A 21,423-nucleotide genomic window follows, 5' to 3' on the forward strand; every position below is an offset into this window, starting at 1 on the left:
ATCCACCTTCCTCTGCACATTGTGTTTTTCAGTATTCTCAACAGCATCTAGTTCTTGTGTGTATCAAACAATTCAACAACATTTGTAGCACTTCTTTGATGTCTAAATAGTGACCAGATCTTCAAATGGATAGAACAAATGGCCATTGATCATCTCATTCCAGCTTTTCCTCTATACTCAGGAATAAAATTCCTATGCCAGCATGCTGGCCTCTACCACTTGTTTTCTTATTCTTCCATTCCATCAGCTGTTAATCTGTCTGTACTTCAAAATAGTGCCCTCCTCTTCCCTGCCTCACCAGTTTATTCTAAAAGGATGTGGACAGTCCTGACCTAGCCACAGAATGGCCAGAGCAGGGAAAATATATACACATGCAGCAGGATGATGAATTTGGCATCCAGACTCTACTTTATGGTCCCACTATACAGGTAAAGGGTGGAAAGACAAAGCAGGCCTTGACAAATCCAAGAGAATTTTAATGATAGAGTATAGAGTGGTATCATTAAAACTGGGCCACACAGTGTAATAATAAACAGATCAAATGGAAAGTTAAATAATTGCAAAATAGGTGGACAGTCTTAAGTATTGTAACTTTTTGATTTGAACTATAAATGCTCAAGTTGCTAAAGGCAGAAGACTAGTTGTAATTTTAAATTGATTAATGTGGCAAAAAGACAGGTCTGTGGCCAAAACAACAGGGGTAAATACAATGTGTGTGGACAATTTAGAGTGCCTGGTCAATTAGCACATCTTTGGATGGAAAATGGACTATCCAGTTAAAACGCAGACAGACATTGGCATATCATGCAGAATTCACCTAGACAGCGACTGGCGTTCAGGACTGGGCATCAGAGTTTGAGCCACTGCACTTCAAGTTAATGACATGTACCTTCTTCTTCTGTCCACTCCAGTGCTGCATAGTAGTTTTAATACATACCCAGAGTAGTAGATGTACATTGTTTGAGGCCTTGTACACTGCGGACATACATTAGAATAAGGTCACACCTCCTTATGTCTTACCACTTACACTTAGTAAGACTATATTACACTAGTTTAAAAGCAACAGATACTAAAAACTGAAAAAGCAGGCTCCTCCATGTAATTATTATTTTTTTTCAGAATAGCGCACCTCTATGTGACATTTTGGCTCTGTACTACAGAAAACCTTCCATTGTACCACTACGTCATCCAGCTAAGGTAAGCCAATTGACTTAATTAGCAATCCCTTTTCTAGTAACTGCTTTAAAGACACATTGAAACTGCATGACTGCAGTAATGTAGACAGTGGGAATGACATCTGCTTAGGTAAAGCTGGAGTTGTCTGCTTTCTGAAAAAAAAATCATAAATATGCAAACAACTAATGAGATCATTTATAGTAACTGTACAAATACAACGAAAAGAAGACTCGAGCAATCAGGAGTATTTAGAAAAACTATCATTTTTTTATTTTAAGATACTAGATGAGTTGATTCATCTGTAAGAGTTGACTTCATTAGACCTCATAATCAGTCACAACAACTCAAGTGCAAATACTAGAAGGTTATTTATATCAAGAAGAGCTACACAATCTTAGTGGCTGGAAGAGTCAGTGAATCAAATGCTGTGTTAAATAAATACCCACTTGTTAGCCAGGTAGGCCCACTGGACACACATAGTCCCTTTCTGGAACTTCATCAATAATTATGAAAACTTCAATATTTAGGCAAGAGTAGTAGGTTAACTGAGCAGTTGTCAGACAAGTGAAATAAATCTTTAAACAACCAGGCAGCAAATAAACAATGGAATCTGTGGGGGCACCTGAGTTTTTCCAATATGGAGAATGAAGACACGGCCAGTTTTCAAGACAGCAATAGGAGCTGGACCAGCCAGTAGTTAAGGGGGGGGGGGGGAGTCAGTCAGCCAAAAAGATGGGGATAGAAGGGGAAGTGGGTCAATGATGTCATGAAGCAGTGGATCACAGATTCATAGGAATTACAAGACTAGTCAGTTGTGGGACCATTTCACACACCGTTATGATTGATGTACCTTTCACTTTTAGAAGGGCAAAGCAAGCTAACCCTGGGATGAATCTATGGATACCCATCCAGTGATCAAGTTTAGTTGTGAAGGACTTGTGGGTGTCACTCTGTAAAAGTATAAAAACAGTTCATTCTGGGGATAGAGTAAATGTTGGTTAATAAATCTGTCCTCCATTGTGTTTTGTTTATATGTTGGTGGAGATTAAAATGGCTAAATCTAGTGTTAGTGGAGTTGATTGTCTTGTGGAGATATAAGAGATCAAGGAGAGTTTGATTCTTGTGGGAACAAAATAGAAGACAGATCTCCACATAAAAGTCTGCAAGAGACTGAGTGTAGAGATATGGCATCAAGCCTGTCTTGGTAGCTCAGGGTTTTTAGACCAGTAATCCTTTTGGTGAGGAAATGGCTGGGCCTTGCTAAGTCTGTGATATCTCTGGACAGGTAGATATCAATAGAGTCATTGTACTTGCTGACTGGTCTAATCAGACAATGGTACAGTGAGACAATAACTTTGTTTGACCTGGATGAGATGCCTTTGGATATCAGCTGTGCTAAATAGAAGTATCTACTGAGATCACTGGCATGGTGCAGAGGGATAAAGACCTAACTATGGCCTAGGTGATGTGGGTTGGATTAACACCTCAGGCATTTAAGATGCTGGCAGGGAGGGATAGGAAACCTATCCCAGAGGAAAGGGATATTTATCTTGGTGCTCCCTTAGGGGAGGCATAGTCCAGAAAGAGGGGAGTAGCCCTCGTATGGTTCTGAGATGAGGAAAAAAGGATAGGTCATAATGTAAAGAGCCTTCCACTTGTGGAAGCAGTTGCTGGCAAGACTCCTCTAACATGCTCTTAGGTTCCACATTGGTCCCAGCTTGTAAACTGGTGTTAGTTTTAGTGATGAAAGGAGGAACTGGAAGACTTGGTGATGGATGGGGGTACTATGGTAGAAGTCCATAAAGCACAAAGCAAGGTGGAGGGAGGGAACAAACAAAAATCCCTGATTACTGAGTCACTTTGGAGTAGGGTGCAAACTATGGTGTTAGATGGGGACAAGAGTTTTGTTTTTTTTTTTTTTTTTGCGAAATGCAACAATTCTACACTTTTTCCATTTAATGTTATGTCTTTTTCTGTACACCATTGCTTAGTGAGGATTAGTTCCAGTTATAGTGACACAGTGTCAAAGGGTGATTGGACACTAACATCCAGCTTGCAGTCATCCACAAACTTCATTAGCCACAGATCTGGATTTACTGCTTGGAGGTTAGAAAAGTATAAGCCAAATGGTGCAGATATTTTTTTTTCTTTCTTTCTGAGGTGACACCTTCTGCTTTAGCTATCTGAGACTCTATCGTTAGCCAGTTTGCTATCCACCTTTCCACCCCAGTCTACATTTGGGTGTCTTACTTTATTTCCAATACCAGAAGGGGATGGTGTCAAATGCCTTTGCCAGATCCAGATACGGTGTGCAGTCTGAGTGTCCACTATTCAGAGCTTCTGCAACTCTCTTGAAGAAGTTTTCTGAGCTGAGTAGACCCGATCTTCCTTCGACAACACTAAACTAGAATGTCTGGAAAGACCTGGATTAACCAATCATGGCACGTAGAAGCAATCCAGGCAATAAAAGTGCATACCAACAGTGGATGCAGGGACTCAACGGACCAGTGATACTTGCCATGAAGATTATCAGCCAGCTATCACTATGGTAACACATGCTGTGAATCAAGCAATAGCTAGTCAAATATTGCTAGACTGTAAAATACAAAAATAAAGATCTAGGCAGTCATAAACATAAAAGGGTCTTTTGTACTGACTGGAAATTGGAAAACTGATGGCCTAGAATGTGGTTTAACAGCAGGACTTGGCTTCTAAGTAAGTCCAAGGTGTATCTAAATGACCAGAGCAAAGGGTGTGTTATGGGAAGCAGACTGCAATGTAAAGTAGTAAGCTGAGGGTGATCTAGGTGATAGAAAGCAATAAATCAATAAATGTTAGAAAAAGCTTCATGGAAGCATAAGCTGGAACTACTGCTGAATCAAAGCGCATATTACATTATCAAGACTTCAGAAAAGATCTGTATGTGAGCTAGACTAATGAGCTATCTAGGCTGTTGTTGAACAGGGGGACAGATATGACACTCAGCCATAGCTGACTGTGGTGGCATAAAGGAATTCTGTATGTCTGTCATGTTGTTGTCTTGCCAGTAGGATCTGGAGCTAAATTCTTGAGGGCTTAATTGAAAGAAGTGCTTGCATGATCTTAAGACCAAGACAACAGCAAAAGGAAATGAGGAAGCTTAGGAGGAAAATGCAGTTTGGTGTATCAAGGGAGGGTACACCTCTGTCCATAGCCGGTCAACAATGGCAGCAGGGAGTAGGGTCAGGGGTATATCAAGGGAAGGCATACCTCTGTCCTCAACAGATCAGCAGCATTAGGGGATAGGGTCAGGGGTATATCACTGAAGGGCTCACCTCCATCTACAACTGATCAACAACAGCAGGGGCTGGGGTCAGGTATTTATCAAGGGAAGCCACACTTCCTTCCACAGCAGATCAACTACAGGAGGGTGTGGGGATAACAGGTTCATAGATTCATAGGTGTATACTGGGCTGATGACCATTAGAGCCCTTATAAGCCTAGTCATGCAACCCAAATGTGACCCACAGATTTGATTTTTATAGAGGGTGACTTATTGACTGCCTCTGTCCATCAGAAATGTAGGTGCCAGACCAGGGGTGAATTTCTAATTACCCATCCATTGGTCCAAGTTGTGCTTAAATAGGGATAGTAGGAACTCTGCTTCACATGGATGGGGAACCTTTTCCTCCAGAAAATGGGAATTATCTAAGAAAAATAGCTGTCTATCCAACATGTTCTATATAAATTGCAAGCAAAATGTAGGTATTTTAATCCTGTAGTTATGATGTTGTTTGTTTTGTATATGTGCAGGAGGGACATGGATATTTCAAGGGAGGGCAAGCCTCTATCAACAACAGATCAACAACAGGAGGAGGCAGGGGCAAGGGTATATCATTAGAGGGCACACCTCTGTCCACAACAGATCTGGATCAAAAGTCTCACGGACTTAATTAAAAGAAATGCTTGCATGATCTTAAGAACAACACAACAGCAAGAGGAAATGAGAAAATTTTGGAGGATAATGCAATATGGTGTGTCAAGGAAGGGTACACCTCTGCCCACAACTGATTGACAGTGGCAGCAGGTAGCAGGGGGTATATCAAGGGAGGGCACATCTCTGTTCATAACAGATCAACAACAGCAGGAAGACAGGGTCAGGGGTTATGGCAAGGGAGGGCACACCTCCATGCCCAACAGTTCAACAACAGCAAAGAGGTGATTTACTGACTGCCTCTGTAGGTTGGGTCAGGAATATGTCAACGAAGGGCACACCTCTGTCCACAACAGATCAATCACAACAGGGGGTGGAATAGGGGCAGGCAACAGAAAGGAGAAGAAGAGAATAGAAAATGACAGACAGAGTCACTTGGGATCCTTACCCAATTTAAAGACATACAGACAAGTCATGGATTTCTTTACAGTAACTTAACCTTTAAAAACAGAACACAGCAGAGCATGCCACATTGTAATTACTAAGGTGGTTCCCCCCTATGCCACCTTAGTGATACATACTAACCCTCACCCTAACCCTATCCCTACACCTTATCTTAGAAAAATGCTTTCTGTAATATTACCAATATTCAGACAAGTTAGGGCTTAGTGTTTTAGATGTTTTTTTTGCTTAAAAATTGGGAAAGGAAAATATCTTCCTTTTTTTATATTGTTGGGTTTGGCGTTTTGTCACATCATATAAGTAATATGAATGTTTGAAATGTTTTTCAACATTGCTATGACAATTCTATGATAATTATATATATATATATATATATACATCTACTTTGCTTCGTTGAATCTCATTTCACCCCGACCACTTCGCTGAAAACTCAAATTACTGATAACTTTTTTCACTGAATCTCATTTCACTGAACTGCAGTTAGTATATATGGCACTGTGTAGACTACTGTAAATCAAGTAAAAAGGTATATGCCCTTTTCCCCAGTGTAGTGCGATCTCGGAGTTAGTATATATAGTTAGGGGGTGGGGGGCACAGTCCCCCACATTGGGGAGTGTGGGGGGTGTAGCCCCCACGTAGTTTGAGTACATATTGTCTTCTGGAGAGAGTTAGTCACTGGTGTTGTAATTATGCATGCCTGTTGTTTAAAATGTATTGTTCTGAAGATTTTGTTAAAATACAATATAAAACATACAAGATGGGCGCTTACTCCTCCCACACACCCCAATATGGGAGACTCTGTCCCCCACCCCCAAACTATATATACTAACTCCCAGATCGCTTTAAAATCTGTACTTTTTGTTTTATTTTCTTCTTTTAAAGGAAACTGGGTGGAGGGCTTCACCCCCCCCCCCCCCAACTATATAAACCAACTCCAGGGTTGCACGACATTGGGGAGGGATACAAATCCCAGTTTTATGCTTTGAATACTGGTTTTCGATCAAATGAACTTTTGATCAAATGATCTTTCGATCATATGAAGTAGACCTATATATATATATATATATATATATATATATATATATATATATATATGGGTCTACTTTGATTCAGTGAAAACTCATTTCACTGAATTTCAATTCCCCCTCAAAAAAATTGTTGAAAGCTCAAATCACTAAAAACGCATTTCACTGAATGTAAGTACTCTTGGGCAAATGAAATGTATATGCTCCTTTCCCACTGTAGTGCGATCCTGGATTTTGTATATATAGTTGGGGGGCATAGCCCCCCCCCCCCCACCTACTTAACTTTAATATTTATGAATCTCATTTCACTGAAAGCTAACAATATAAAACCAAAAGTAGTGCCCCCCACACCCCCTAAATATATATGCATATATGTATATATGTTTTATTTGCCCAACAGTAATTACATTCAGTAAAATGTGATTCAGTGAAATTATTTTTCAGTATTTTGAGCTTTCAGCGATTTGGTGTGACTGTTTTGAAATTCAGTGAAATGAGTTTTCAGTGAATCAAAGTAGACCCATGTGTGTGTGTGTGTGTGTGTATATATATATATATATATATATATATATATATATATATATATATATATATATATATATGTATATAGACACATATATATATATATATATATATATATATATATATATATATGTATATAGACACACACACACACACACACACACACACACACACACACACACACATACATATATACACATGTATATATATATATATATATATATATATATATGTGTACGTATACACACACACACACACACACACACACACACACACACACACACACACACACACACACACACACAGTGTATGTACACGTAATATAAATACAGCACCCTTTGTGTATTAGAATTATGCAATAGTTTAATTAATCATGAAAACTGAAAGGAAAATGCATGTTTTTTTTTCCTTTATAATAACTGCGTGTTTGTTTCTTTTTATCAGTTTGCCATACCTGGAACAGTAACTACATATTTCATGCTAGTCCTAAAATAAAGGTTTTTTTTTTTTTTTTTACAAATGTTTTGCAGCTAATAAAGAGCACTTGCAATTCAGACTTTAACTGTTACAAATACTTTCCCATGTCTCTGTAGTATTTATAATCTTTGTGCTCTTTGGCATTGATATCCAATGTCTTTACCTAGTAGCATTTTTAAAATATTTTCTGAAGTCTATAATCGTATGACCATCAAATTTTTATCTTGTGTTGGCGTGTTCATGCTTCGTTTTCTCCAATGCATGAGGATCATGGGGTAGTGGGAGAGAGATGGGGAACCTGCTGTTATCTAGCAGGGGTTAAGAGATTTTCTGTAGGTTCCTAACACATAATACCCCCATTAAACAGATATCTTGGTTTAATAGATGCTGTGCTGAGCCATTCTCTGCTGCACATACCGGCTTATAGATAGTTTTCTCCTGTTATTTGTATGTCTTGATGTGGTGCAGCCCACTCCATTTGCCCTTGCTATGCTTGGGCTCACAGCATTCCCCTACCCTATCCCCAGTTCCACCCACACACACAATGGGTCTACATTAGAAGACCGAATGTTTAGGTGATCGAACACCTAAACATCGATCTTCAAATATCGAAAGCAAAAAATGGCAAACAGATAATTTAATGCAGGGAAAGATTTCCCTTGGCAATTCGCCAGAATTTGCTATTTACCTACTGTTGAACGATCTTGGAGTTGGTACATTTAGTTAGGTTGTGTGTGGGGGGCACAGCCCCCCACGTCAAGGGGGTGTGGGGGGGTGAAGCCCCCACTTAATTTAGATGTAAAGTAATGTTTTTTGTGTTGTGGCCGAGGGACATGTTTCCCTGGGACGTTCAACATTTTGCGGTTCGATATTAGAAGATCGATGTTTAGGTGTTCGATCACTTAAACAATCGGTTTTGTAATATAGACCCCAAACAACAACTACATATGTAGCACACAAACTCCTCCTACAACCACATCACAACCAGTTAAATTGTAACAACACCGCATTGTCTCATATCCTTACCCTATTATAATCACATCATCCAATCATCACTTTCACAACTTCTGTCCCATGCTAAACACACTCCCTCCTACACCATTCTCTTAATGCACCAGAAGGGCCAGTTCTGTTCCCCAACTTCTCAAATACTATGCAACTCTTCTTCATACCTTCCACACTGCTACTAATTATACTTGTGGCATGTCATACCACACTCTACTATTCCCTTACCATGTTCAATTTCCCCAACACAATTCACTGTATCTACAGCCCAATATTCTCTAACCACAAAATAACACTCAGTCTCTACCCTATAACAACACAAACCTTCCTCAATTATAGCTACATCAAAGAGACATATCAGCATAATGGATTCCTATCAAATAATCAGTGGGTGAATTGTCGAACATCGTATTGTCAAACCCATATCATTGACAGTTCAGTCCGTGAAACTATTCTGACTGAGATCACGTTACAGTAGGGATCAGGAAATTTCCCCTTTTTCCTATTGTAGTGCGATCTTGGAGTTGGCATATATAATTAGCAGTGGGTCTGGGGGGGTGCAGGGATCCCCCCCCCAAAAAAAGCAGTTTTTGTGGTGTATGCTGGTGTTTGCTTTGTTTTGAGTTTGTTTCAATGAACTGCTCGACTATATGATGTTAGACAATTTGTCAGTTTGATTATTTGATAGGTAAGTCATCCCAGCATAACATAGCAAACTTACACTTCTTGTCTCCCTATGTGGAGACATTCACCCCAACCCAGGACCCTCTCATCACACCATACAAACACCATTTCTTTCACAACCAGACAGCCCACATACCTCCTATTACTCAAAGCAACAATCTACTCATAATGCATATAAACTTCATAACCATCTGTAATAAACTCCCAGAGCTACATGCATGCATTTCATCACACAGCCCAGACATAGAAAACAACACAGAAAACTGACCAAATTCCAAAAATGACAGGATAGACTACACAAAAAGCCAGAGGGGCTGCAATCTTTTATAAAAGCTTCTTGCAACTTTCCATATACCAAAATTATCATCTCTCTCCTTCAACTTAATAAGCACAAATGTATCCGCATCACTTCTATATATATATGCCTCCCTGGAAAGAATATCCCAGTACTAGAAGACATCCTACAGTGGCTCTCTACTAATATAAACAAAGAAACCATAATACTAGGTGACGTCAACATAGATGACCTACTTGTTAACTTTGACTCCTCTGCTCACTCTGTCAGTCTTTATATTTTCAATCAAATTATATCCTCTCCCACTCAAACTGACTAACACAGGAATAGGCAGTCAGTTCTTCACTGGATCCTTACCTCAGCAGCCTCCAAATTAAACTACTTTGTCTTCCAGACACCGTTAGTGACCATCTCGCCACCTTTGTCATTAGACAAACCACTCAAGCCCATAGACCCACTGTGTTTAAACAAGTGCATAAACTTACCATCTTCAATTATGTTAACATCAGCTACCTTCACAGACGTAACTGGAATATGCTAAAAAAAAACTACTCCTAGATGATGTCATTAAACACTTCAGTAACACATTCCTTTACATGCTTAATAAGCTAGCTCCTTTTAAAATAAAAAGAAACAAAGGTAACCCAGTCCCCAGCTTACTAAAGTAACTAGACAGCTCAAGATGAATAGAGGCAAATCCTGAAAACCATGGAGTAAGACAAAACACAACAAAAATGGCAAATCTTCAGACAACTTAGAAATCACTTTTAGCAAAATGTCATATCAGAAAAACCAACTACTTTCAGTCACTCTACAGCAAGCATCACCAAAACACCAAACAATTGTGGACTTCTATAAAAACCTTACTGTACCCTGGACAAACTACCACTCCAGCTCCTACCATCAATACCAATGCTGACCGCATGGTTACCCCAATTTAAATCCCATTTCACTAAATCTGTCCACACTCTACTGGAAACTAAACCTGCCTCCTTCATTCTCGGTCCCTACCATCCACACTGATGACACCTCCCTTTTCTCCTTTCAACCAATACCAAATACCACAATCAAAAAGTATCGCCAGCAACTAAAAACTACAACTCCCACAGCCAACAACTTGCAGCTAATGCACTGGCACACCCAGTTTCAGTATTTATCATTAGCCTAACGAACTGAAGGCTGAGAACAACTGTACCAGTGGAAAATTATTAGGGGTAAAAATAGTAAAGGGAACAAATGTAATAATCTGAAATGAGAACCCTACAACTTATTGAAATCAAAACTCATTAAACCTTTCTTGACAAATTATTGCAGAGGGCAGCTTTACCCCAGCTCACCACCTGGGGGCGTCACCCTCACTATTGTTAATTTATTCAGACATTATAAGTGCATCAATGTAGGGAACGAGATTAAGGCTCAGCTGAAATAAATCCAACTAGTTGTGGTTTCAACCTGTAGTGATTAATGCTTGGACTATATCTTATATATGGTTATGTCCACATGTCTGGCCTGTGTCTGCATATTTTTTTCCCAGGTGCTCCATTTTCTATCCATGTCCAAAAGAGTATGATCCTACAAATTGCCAGTGTGTGTGTGTGTGTGTGTGTGTGTGTGTGTGTGTGTGTGTGTGTGTGTGTGTGTGTGTGTGTGTGTGTGTGTGTGTGTGCGTATGCACATCCTGCAACTATCTGTACCCTTTTTGGCATTAATTTTTTATTAGCCTTGGATCCACTGAGTGTCGGGCTAGGTTCTGTCTCCTTACCTAGCCTAAACTGGCTATAGTGGGTAATCAGGCAATGAAAGAATTACACTGATATAAATATTATAGATGCATTATACCAGTGTGGCTTAAGATAACCATGAGTATATTTTTGCTTAAAGATTTCAATTGTTATAATATATTGGTGATGATTCATTCAATATTTCAATATTTCAAAGGCTGGTGCAGTGTAATAATGATACATTTGCACAGTGAATTCTAGCAATTCAAATCAAATATTTATTTGTTTTAGATTTTAATATTGCCTGGTTTACAGTTTTGCTTAAAAGTCAGTAATCCGTCTAAATGAGCCAATCCTGGAACTTGTGGCACCCCAATCACTGAATCTCCGGTACTCGCCAGGTCTCAGGAAGTACTGCCTTCCTCTGTAGCTTGGCTGTTCATAGAAGAGCCAGTAACCATCCATCACATTGCAGGAGTGGATGTCCTGGTAACAGAATCGATCGTAGACAGTTGAGCAGTCATCTGTGAACTCCATCATCTGGCCGCCAAATTCAGGCCTCTCATAGATTCTCAATCGATAGGATCCTCGATGCTATAAAGAAAAGAAAAATGGAAAAAAAGTCAGATTTAAAGAGCTAGTGTATCCTGAGCATCTTGTAATGTTACTAATGCTACTTAACTTTGTTCCTACCTCCTTCACATCACACACACACACACACACACACACACACACACACACACACACACACACACACACACACACACACACACATAAACACATTCATTTAAATAAACCTTACACACACACACACACACACACACACACACACACACACACACACACACACACATAAACACATTCATATAAATAAACCTTACACACACACACACACACACACACACACACACACACACACACACACACACACACACACACACACACACGCACACACACACACACACACAATATAGGGTAACAGGGCTAGTGGTGTGACAGAGAAATGCCAGGATTGGAGGTAGTAGCCTTCTCAAAAATGTTACCTGTACCATCAGTCAGCACGCTGAGAAAAGAGAAAATTAGGGAATATGAGTGGTTGTAGAGATGGACAAGTGAAAGGTGGGGGCTGGAAGGAAGATGGGGACATGTGGCAAAGGAATAAACTTTATGCCAGGAAAGTGCTCACTTGGAAGGTATATTTTTTATTTTAAGATCTTTATCGAATTATCACTTAACACATAGACAAACATGCATTTATATAAAAAGAAAACAAGCCATGTTAACATGTTCCCAGTTACATACATTATATATCACACATGTTCTTTTGTATAGCTATCATCAATTCAATATGACATAAATTGCTCAGTTCCTGCCTTTCCTTAAACCTTACTTCTCCTCCAGGGCATTACTCTGTATGTATTGTTCCCACAATTTCCATTTTTTTCCTATGTAATTTGCTCCAACCCTTTTCCAAATATCCCAGTTCCACTTGTTTTATCTCTGTTACTATATTCACTACTTTTAGTAGTTCTAAAGGTTTAGACTTTGATTTCCATTTTCTAGTAATTGCTTTTTTGGCAGCCACCAGAATTAAACTCAACAAAGTCTTAACCTGTATATTTCTGACAGAGTACTTGGTAGGAATTTTGAAGTCTGCCATCTCATTATACTCCCAAAAATATGTTCCCAATTATCTCTTTCTTCCCCATCACTCCTCCAACATTTGCCATCGACTTGAGGAAAAATTCTTTGGAGTCTGCTTGTAGTATAAAAAATCCCTATGCAAACACTTCCAAGCAAATATCCTAAATCTTGTATACTTTTTACTTGAGAGCCATTAGAAAGCTACATCTTAAAGACTGTACCTCTACACTAAGCTGGAAACAAGGGGAGCATCAGAGGAGGAGAAGAAGAGGTCGTCATTAAGGCTGTCAACAGGCAGTGAAAACAGATATAGAATATAAGAGAGGATCTGACAACTGGGGCTCGGAGTACATCTGGGTAGGAGAACTTTGTAGCGCATGCAGAGTCTGTGTAGGAAGATGTGGAGTTGTAGGTTATAGGTTGTTACTAGGCGTGCACTCCAAAGGACCATCGAGGAGCCTAGCCCAAATTTCCAGTTGCCCCAAAGCTCTTGTTAAGTGGCTTGCTCAAGGTCACACAGGATGCAAATGATGGTTGATCTTGTACCACAGGAACAACTGCTCACAGCCTTAACCCTCAGCAGCCAGGCTCTGCAATAATGCACAACAAGAAGGTTGGTATTCTTACATCATGTAAACATGGCCTAGTAACCAGAGGGTATGAGACATGAAGATGCCTGGATACAGGAATGACAGAAAAGGGAAAGATGGAGGTGGGGTAGCTGTCTACACAACTGAGGACATCAGATGTGTGGTCAAAAGGAGGAAGAGGAACACCAAACCAAGGAAAGGTGCAAGTGTGTAGCCAAAGTGCCCTAGCTTTTTCAGTAGAAGAAGGGAGGAGATCTGGTAGACTGATACAGTGTGTCACATGCAAGACACAACAAGGGAAGAAGATGATAGACTGGAAGACAGAATAAAGGAGTGGAGTAAAGGAAGAGGGTAGTACTCATGTGAGATCTGAAACTGCTAGAAACAGACTTGGAGATTCCAAACTTCATGCCAAAGAAAAGAGTGGAAGCTGGTTGAAGTCCTTAACCATGTGGGCTTAAACCCACTAGTGTAGGACTGTATCAGAAAGGATAAAATTCTGAATGTGACCTAACCAGTGCAGAGGAAACTTTGATGGTCAGTCACTGATCAAGCCAGCGTGTTGCTTAGAGTGGGGAGAAGGATAATAACAGAACCAGAATGATCGTGGTACAGAATATGTAGGGGACTGGACTATAATGAGCCGTGGGAAATAGTCAAAGATGAATCAGCAGATGGGAACAAACTGAATCCTTAACCATGCTATTGGAATGAGTCAGGGATAGAACACTTAGGGCTGTGGTCTACAGAGAAATGTGAAGATAGAAATTAGGCCAAAAGATAGGGCGTAAAACGGGTGGAAAAGGCGGGGTGGGGAGGTGAGGAAGGCAAAGAACAAGGAGGCCAACAGAAAGGCAATAAAGGAAATGAGGCCAGCAAAATGTCAAGTTTAAAGAAAGCTGGTCAAAGTAATCATTTTGGTAAAAGAAGCTTTTTAGGGACATATCAGAAAAGAGGAAGGGAGTGAGAGGTCTGGACAAGTTAAGCAAAGATGGGAGGGATATTACAGAAGAATGAGAAAAAGCAGAACTACCAAACAAATATGCTGTTTCAGTCTGTATGAAGGAAAACTAGGAGAAGGTGTCATAGTAGGAAGGAGGTAGGGGAGAGAGTGAGAGAACAGCGGACAGAACCAGGATAAAGGGAGGAGGTGCAGAGGTGGACAGTGAACTGGACAGAGCACATAGACCAGACTGACTGCCTGCCAACGTCCTCAGAAATCCGTCCATTTTATTGGCAGATGTTTAAAGAAGATACTCGGCAATCATTGGCTACTGCAGAATTGCCAGAGGAGTGGAAGACAGCAAGTGTGATATCTTTATATAAGGGTTTCCATGAGAAATCCAGAAAAGTACAAGCCTCTTAAGTTTATCAGCTGTGGCAGGGAAAGTCATGGAGAGAATGCAGAGGGAGAGCATTTTCAGGGGACAGCAATCTGGAAGATATTATAATATTACACAGCTTTCAAAGTCAAATTAAACACCAACATATTATAATATTCCACAGCTTTCAAAGTACCACCATCAGAGTCTGTGAGTTTCCAGTCCTCTGTACAAAGGCTAAATCTCCTTGTTTTCCAAAGCTCATTACACTGGTTTTGAACAGACTGATCCTTGATGTACAATATTGACCTAGCCTGCCACCTTGTGGTGGTGAAAAATTATTGCAGCAGATTTAGTAGCCATTTAATTGTGCCTTTGTTTTTCCCAATTTTCTTTCACATGCCCTCATATCAATGAATCCCTCTTTTTGACTTCCTCAGATGGGAAAGTTGCCTTGTGATATTAAGTCTTAACTACCTAAGTGATTTTCAGATGGCCTGATGTGGCGATGCCATCAAGGAACCTGCATCATTAGTATAAGAAGATGGAAATGCAACCTCTGCACGAGCAGAACTATTAGGTGTGTCATATACAGCCTTCAGTTACAGTGTTTGAAATTGGTCTTGGGCAGGTTGCTGAAAGCTATGAAATAAAGAAAGGTAAAAACTGGAAAAGACAGTTATGTGATGCTGGTGAAATGCAATTGCCCCATTTGTTATTGAAATGGATATTGATCTGGTCAACACAGGATTAGCAGGCATAATGGAAACAAATCAGGTAGTAATTGGTAGAAAAGTCTCCAAAGTATCTAACAAAAATAATTATTTTCAATGATTTTACTGCTGCCTCAGTGCTTGGTTAGATTGCTGGAACCATGTGAAAACGTAAACACATACACACACACACACACACACACACACATATATATATATATATATATATATATATATATGTATATATATATATATATATATATACACACACACACACACACACACACACACACACACACATATATATATATATATACACACACACACACACACACACACATATATATATATATATATATATATATATATATATATATATATATATGTATGTATGTATGCATATGTACATACACGTTTGTGTGTTTTTTCATTATTATTTTTAACTGGGTAAGCCCACTCAGCATAGATTTTTTTACATGGGCACCTCGGGATTGATATCTGGATGAGTAACTTGCACAGCCTCACACAGTGTGTAAGTGAAAAGAAACACACAACTGCAGATTGGTTTCTGTTAGCAGCTCCTAGCTTTAACCTTTTATGTTAAATTGCACACTATATATTTGTAGAATTGTTTATGAAGTACAGAAGGAAGGTTTATAACTGTATTCTTTTTCTATCTATGTATAAAGTTATTGGACTAAAATATGTAGCTCCATCCCCAAACAAGTAAGTGAAACTGTCTCCTTCCCTACTTTCAGGAAAAACCTTCAGGTCTGCCTGTACAAATAAGCAAAGTGTAAATAATTCAACAAAGGTGACTTCACACAGCTAAACACTCCAAACATCACAATTAAGCCATTAGCTTCCTCTAATATTATTCCTCTTTGAAGGCACATGTTGACTGCATTTTGATTCTAACTTGTTTTAGTACTGTAAATATCTTTATATGTACTAGCTAATGTTTCTTACACTTATTGTCCATACTCTTGTTTCTCTGCTATGAATGCTTCATTTGTATTGTATATAATTCCTACACCTGGACAGAACCTGAACACGGTCCATTTGGATCAGTGTTATATGTCAGTTAATAGACATATAAATAAATAAAGGAATGCCCACTTTCCCAAGTGAATAGATGCTGCCAACCAAGATAGCAGCAGCAGGTCAAAACAGTTTATTTGCAAAGGATTCTGGAAGAACACTTACTGGTGGAATTAGGCGGCAAGATTTGATACAGTCATTGAAGCCCATCCAGCGCTGGTAATCAGGATACTCCCCTCTCTTCAGAAAGTATTGGTATCCTCCATAATTAGAATGTTCGTACACCATCCAGCACCCGCTGTCAACCCGAATGGAGTTACAGCGACTGAAATAAGACTGCAAGTCAGGGGAATCACTTGAGCACTCATAATGGTGCCCTTGGAAGTTCCGATCTTCGTAGAAGATGATCTGGGATGACAAAGAAAAAATGAAATAACCAGGAAATTAAAATCAGTTATTTTGCAGTCATCATCTTTACCTCTCCCCAGCACACAGAAGAAATAATTTAATTTACAGCAACACTACCCCATGCATTACCTTTCCCATTCTGGCCAAACAGTTTGCGTTGTACTTCAGTGCACAGAGGTGTGATGCATCAGAACGGGTATTTATATTTCTCAGAGATTGTTTAGTCTGCATGCATCATTGTAATGCAGATTAAACTGTGTACAGCTCAGCAAAGCTCCTACAGCTGCTTTTCTATAGGCTATAGAAAAGCACAGACGTTGCATGTATACAGTGCTTTGTTGTTTGTTCAGCAGGATAATCTTTTCTCTCTTTTTGTGTTTATGTAACAATGAGTATGCAAGGTGATGCCACTGTGACTGCTGAACTGAAAGGGCATGCGCCAGTCAACTGGTCATAGATGAGGGGGAAAGAGCAAAGCCTGCAAGTGTAGCAGAAAGTTATTGTTAAAGCAGTTAGTAGGGAACATTTTTGCTGTACCAGGCAATTTATCGTTTACTTGCATTTGTTGACTAGGATGCCTATCAGGCGGACTTTATTTTTTTTAGAAATGCAAGATGAAAATCTTACTTTTACCAATGTCTGTAGTGGCCTGTAGCATTATGAACCTGTGTTACCAACATAAATTCATAACATCAAATAATCCGGAAGCAAGAGTTTGGGAGTAAACAGAGTATCAGACAGTCAGGAATGAGGTATTGGTTTGATGATTTCATGGATTTCCTTGCAGGATGAGAGTGGAGAAGATTCCCAGTGGGTAAATGGGTGGGTGAGTACAGCTCTGTGTATACAGGAAATATGTTGGACAGGAACACACAGTAATAATACACAGAGTTTGCAGGTGGCTGTGAAATTCTTTAGTGAGTTCACATAATACATCATGAAGTGAAGTGTGTGCATATTTACAGATGCTCAGATCAGAAGGTTGTGAGCTCTATCTCTACGACAGCTGGTTGGATTTATGTCCCACTACCAATACTGTTGCAGAGTTTGTTGGGTGGGAAAGTGCTGCTTTCCTGAGATGTCATTTTTTTCAGATGCAACCTTAAACTGAGGTCACATCTGCATGAGTCGATGAACAACCATCAAAAAGAGTAGGGAGATTTTCTTATGACTAAGCCAAATGAACCTGCACAATCCAAATACATCCTCAGGTCTTCTCTGAAACAGTCTATAGGCCCAATGGAACCAACCCAGTCAACAAAACGGAAACATAAATAAATGCATACACACAGACATACATAATGAGACAACCAGGAAGCAGGTACTAGATAGATGTAATTACACTTAACAATGTGTCAGCCCATTGTGTTCATTGAACTAGTACCCAAGGTATAACCCATGATGAAGCTTCCACTCTTTCTCTTCAATGACGACCAACTACACTGATATTCTTTTAGCTTCTTGGTGTGCTTAGTCTAGTGTGAATAAAAAACATCATAGACTGGACTGCTTATCAAGTAGCAAAAAGAAACCTATACCATCCATGGAATGTGGCGGGAAACATAACAGAGATACCAGGGAACAGTTATAATATTAAGAAAACAGGAAAGTATTGTTTAATCTGGAGAAGCAAAAGTTGATGACAAGGAACCTTGTAATGTTCCACATCATTTTCCCTGCAATGATGCCTTGTCATTCTTACATCCATGGATGTTCGCTGACTCCATAAATGCCAAAAATGAAACTCTGTTAACAAAATCATCACATGATTTGCATGAAATGATTATGCTTTCTAGGTGGAAGGTAATAAAGAAACATTAAACAATGTTGTTTTTCATCAGTCATTGATCTAGCAGCATGGTACATTGATATGTTACATCTTTATGTTGCTTGGTTCTTCAGATTAGGTCTTGGCTGGAATACATTTTGTATGAAATCTGCATTTTCTCCATGTGTCTCTTTGGGTTTTTGATGAAGTTTCATTTTCCATATATGAAGGATTGGAGGCAAAAATAAAGTGGGTGGGGTCTTCTCTGATAATCTCTGCTTGAACAGAGGAACCAGGCTGTGGTGGCCTGTCTCCCCTTTGTTATTTGCATTACATTTAGAACCACTGAGAAAGAAAATAAGGGACTCAGAAATTCAAGGATATAATTGGATGGTAGCCAAGAAAAGCTGATTCTATTTGCAGATGACATTATTTTATACTTGACAAAACCAGAAAGGAACATTACAGTGCTGAGAAACATATTGAGACAGTTTCAAACCTTTTTGGGAATCAAAATTAATGAAGCTGAAACAAAAGCAATAGCTGCAAATTATGTACCCACATACGAACAATCTCCATATTTATGGGGACATGATAAAGTGAAGTATTTAGGAGTATGGATTAAAAATGATACTGGTGTGGCAGCTAAGGATATGTGGGAAGAGACTAAATAAAAGGTAATACAAAAACTGAGAAAATGGAACCTTTGTTATATGGATATGGATAGTAAGATGCAAGCAGTTAAAATGTTTTTTGTCCCTTTATTCTCATACACAGGTCAGGTATATTTTTATCAACCAGAGGAGAAGTTGTGGATAACAATTAATAAATAGCTAAAGGATTTTATCTGGGAGAAGAAGAAGGCAAGACTCAAGTGGGATACGCTTATTCTTCCAGTAGAATAGGGTAGATTGGGATTACCCGAGTTGAAGGGGTATTTCAGGGCAACACAGTTGTTAAGGCTCCAATACATAGCACAAGTAGAAGGCTGTAATGCAAAGTGGAAAGAGATGAAGATGAAACAGGGGGGATGCTCAAGTAACAGGGAGAGACTGGAATTTTGGATGCAGACCTTTAAGGAGAGCAGCAATAATCATACAGAGTATTATATTCATAAAGTAGCAGAAGGTCTTCTAAGAATTAAACCAGCACTGGAATCATGAAAGGAGATTCTGCCGATAGGGATGACTGCAATTAGGGATACAGACAATAGGCATGGGGGAAGGAATGTACTGGAGAAAACTGGCAAAGGAACCAAGGTACTGGGAGCAAATAACTAGAGAGGGTAAGGTAATAGTATGCGAAGATGCCAGTAACTTATTTGGACTCGAGGCTAAGGATTGCCTTCCTTATCAAGGACTGATATCAGAGTATAGGCAAAGGGAAAGAAATAGGGGGCCCTAAATGAAAGACCAGCACCGGTATAGTTTTTAGTGGAATCTAGAACAGAAGTTGCCATTAAGAAAGGAATAATTAGTACAGCATATAAAATATTGCATGATAACTATAAGAATCAGTCAGGGGAGGTTAGGAAGGATTGGAAAGAGAGAATAGATGTGCAATTTAGAAAGAAACAATGGGAGGATATATGTATGTATCCCAAATATGCAACAAAATCTAAAAGATTTAGGATCTTTGCTTGGAATTGTTTACATAGATATTTTTATACCCCAAGCAGACTTCAAAGAATTTTTCCTAAGGTAGACAGCAAATGTTGGAAGTGTGATGGGAAGAAACAGGTAACTGGGAACATATTTTCTGGGAAGTGTAATGAGTTGGCAGGTTTTAAAGATTCCTTGCAGACTGCTCTGTCGGAGATGCTGGGTGAGCAAATTGGAGTAACTAGGGAAATTATTTTTTGAGCTGTGATACAGAATTGGAATTGAAAAGACATAGTAAGGCCTTGCTGAGTCTAATTGTGATGGCTCCCAAAAAGGCAATTACTAGAAAAAGGAAATCAAAGTCTAAACCAACTTTACTAGAAGTCGCAAAGATAGTAACAGAAATAAACCAACCTGAACTGAGATAGTTAGAAAAAGTTAGGAGCAAAATACGTAGGAAAAAATGGGAAATGTGGAATCAAAGCATGGAGAAGAGGAACAAGGTTTAAAAGAAGGCAGGATTTGAATGAACTATGTAATGGTTGACTAACAATGACTGGATATGTTAAAAGTGATGTATAATGTTTTCAACAACAGTTGTGTTGGCATGGTTTGTAATGTATAGATATAGATAGTATTGATAGTGTCGCTATGGTTTATTTTCATTTATATAAATGTGACATGGCCTATGTCATACATGATAATTTAATAAAGATGTTTTTTGTTTAAAAAAAGTTTCACTTTCTCCCACATTCCAATGACACCGATAAGTGAAATGTTAATCTTTTACCTCTCCCACATTCCAATGACACATCAATAAGTGAAGTGCTAATCTGTTAACTCTCCCACATTCCAATGACACATCAATAAGTGAAGTGTTAATCTGGTAACTCTCCCACATTCCAATGACACATCAATAAGTGAAGTGCTAATCTGTTAACTCTCCCACATTCCAATGACACATCAATAAGTGAAGTGTTAATCTGGTAACTCTCCCACATTCCAATGACACATCAATAAGTGAAGTGTTAATCTGGTAACTCTCCCACATTCCAA

The 21,423-nt window shown here is 39.1% G+C and overlaps 2 protein-coding genes across 5 annotated transcripts in view; one reads left to right on the forward strand and one right to left on the reverse strand.

The window, feature by feature from the left end:
- The window catches only part of CCHR2.PART0H2orf80 (chromosome chr2.part0 C2orf80 homolog), a 438,540-nt gene that overhangs the window by 61,646 nt on the left and 355,471 nt on the right, over positions 1–21,423 (forward strand). For 2 of the 3 annotated variants that reach the window (XM_044060703.1, XM_044060706.1), the window contains exon 5: positions 1,120–1,197. The exons of the other annotated variant lie outside the window; for it this stretch is intronic. In XM_044060703.1, coding sequence (XP_043916638.1) covers positions 1,120–1,197 — 78 coding nt within the window. The remainder of the gene's footprint in view (positions 1–1,119; positions 1,198–21,423) is intronic. 3 annotated transcript variants of the gene reach the window in all.
- LOC122793041 (gamma-crystallin M2-like) lies at positions 11,602–17,136 on the reverse strand. Of its 2 annotated transcripts, none has more exons than XM_044060708.1 (3): positions 17,128–17,136; positions 16,756–16,998; positions 11,602–11,874 (listed from the first exon to the last, which is right to left on the reverse strand). In XM_044060708.1, the coding sequence occupies exons 1-3, from the start codon at positions 17,134–17,136 to the stop codon at positions 11,602–11,604; spliced, it is 525 nt and encodes a 174-aa protein (XP_043916643.1). The 2 variants fall into 2 exon arrangements, with proteins under 2 accessions (XP_043916643.1, XP_043916644.1); XM_044060709.1 differs by having other exon boundaries at positions 11,602–11,867; positions 16,752–16,998.

This window comes from Protopterus annectens, chromosome 2.part0, assembly GCF_019279795.1.
Source record: "Protopterus annectens isolate FY-2018-M chromosome 2.part0, PAN1.0, whole genome shotgun sequence".
Taxonomy (NCBI): Eukaryota; Metazoa; Chordata; order Ceratodontiformes; family Protopteridae; genus Protopterus; species Protopterus annectens.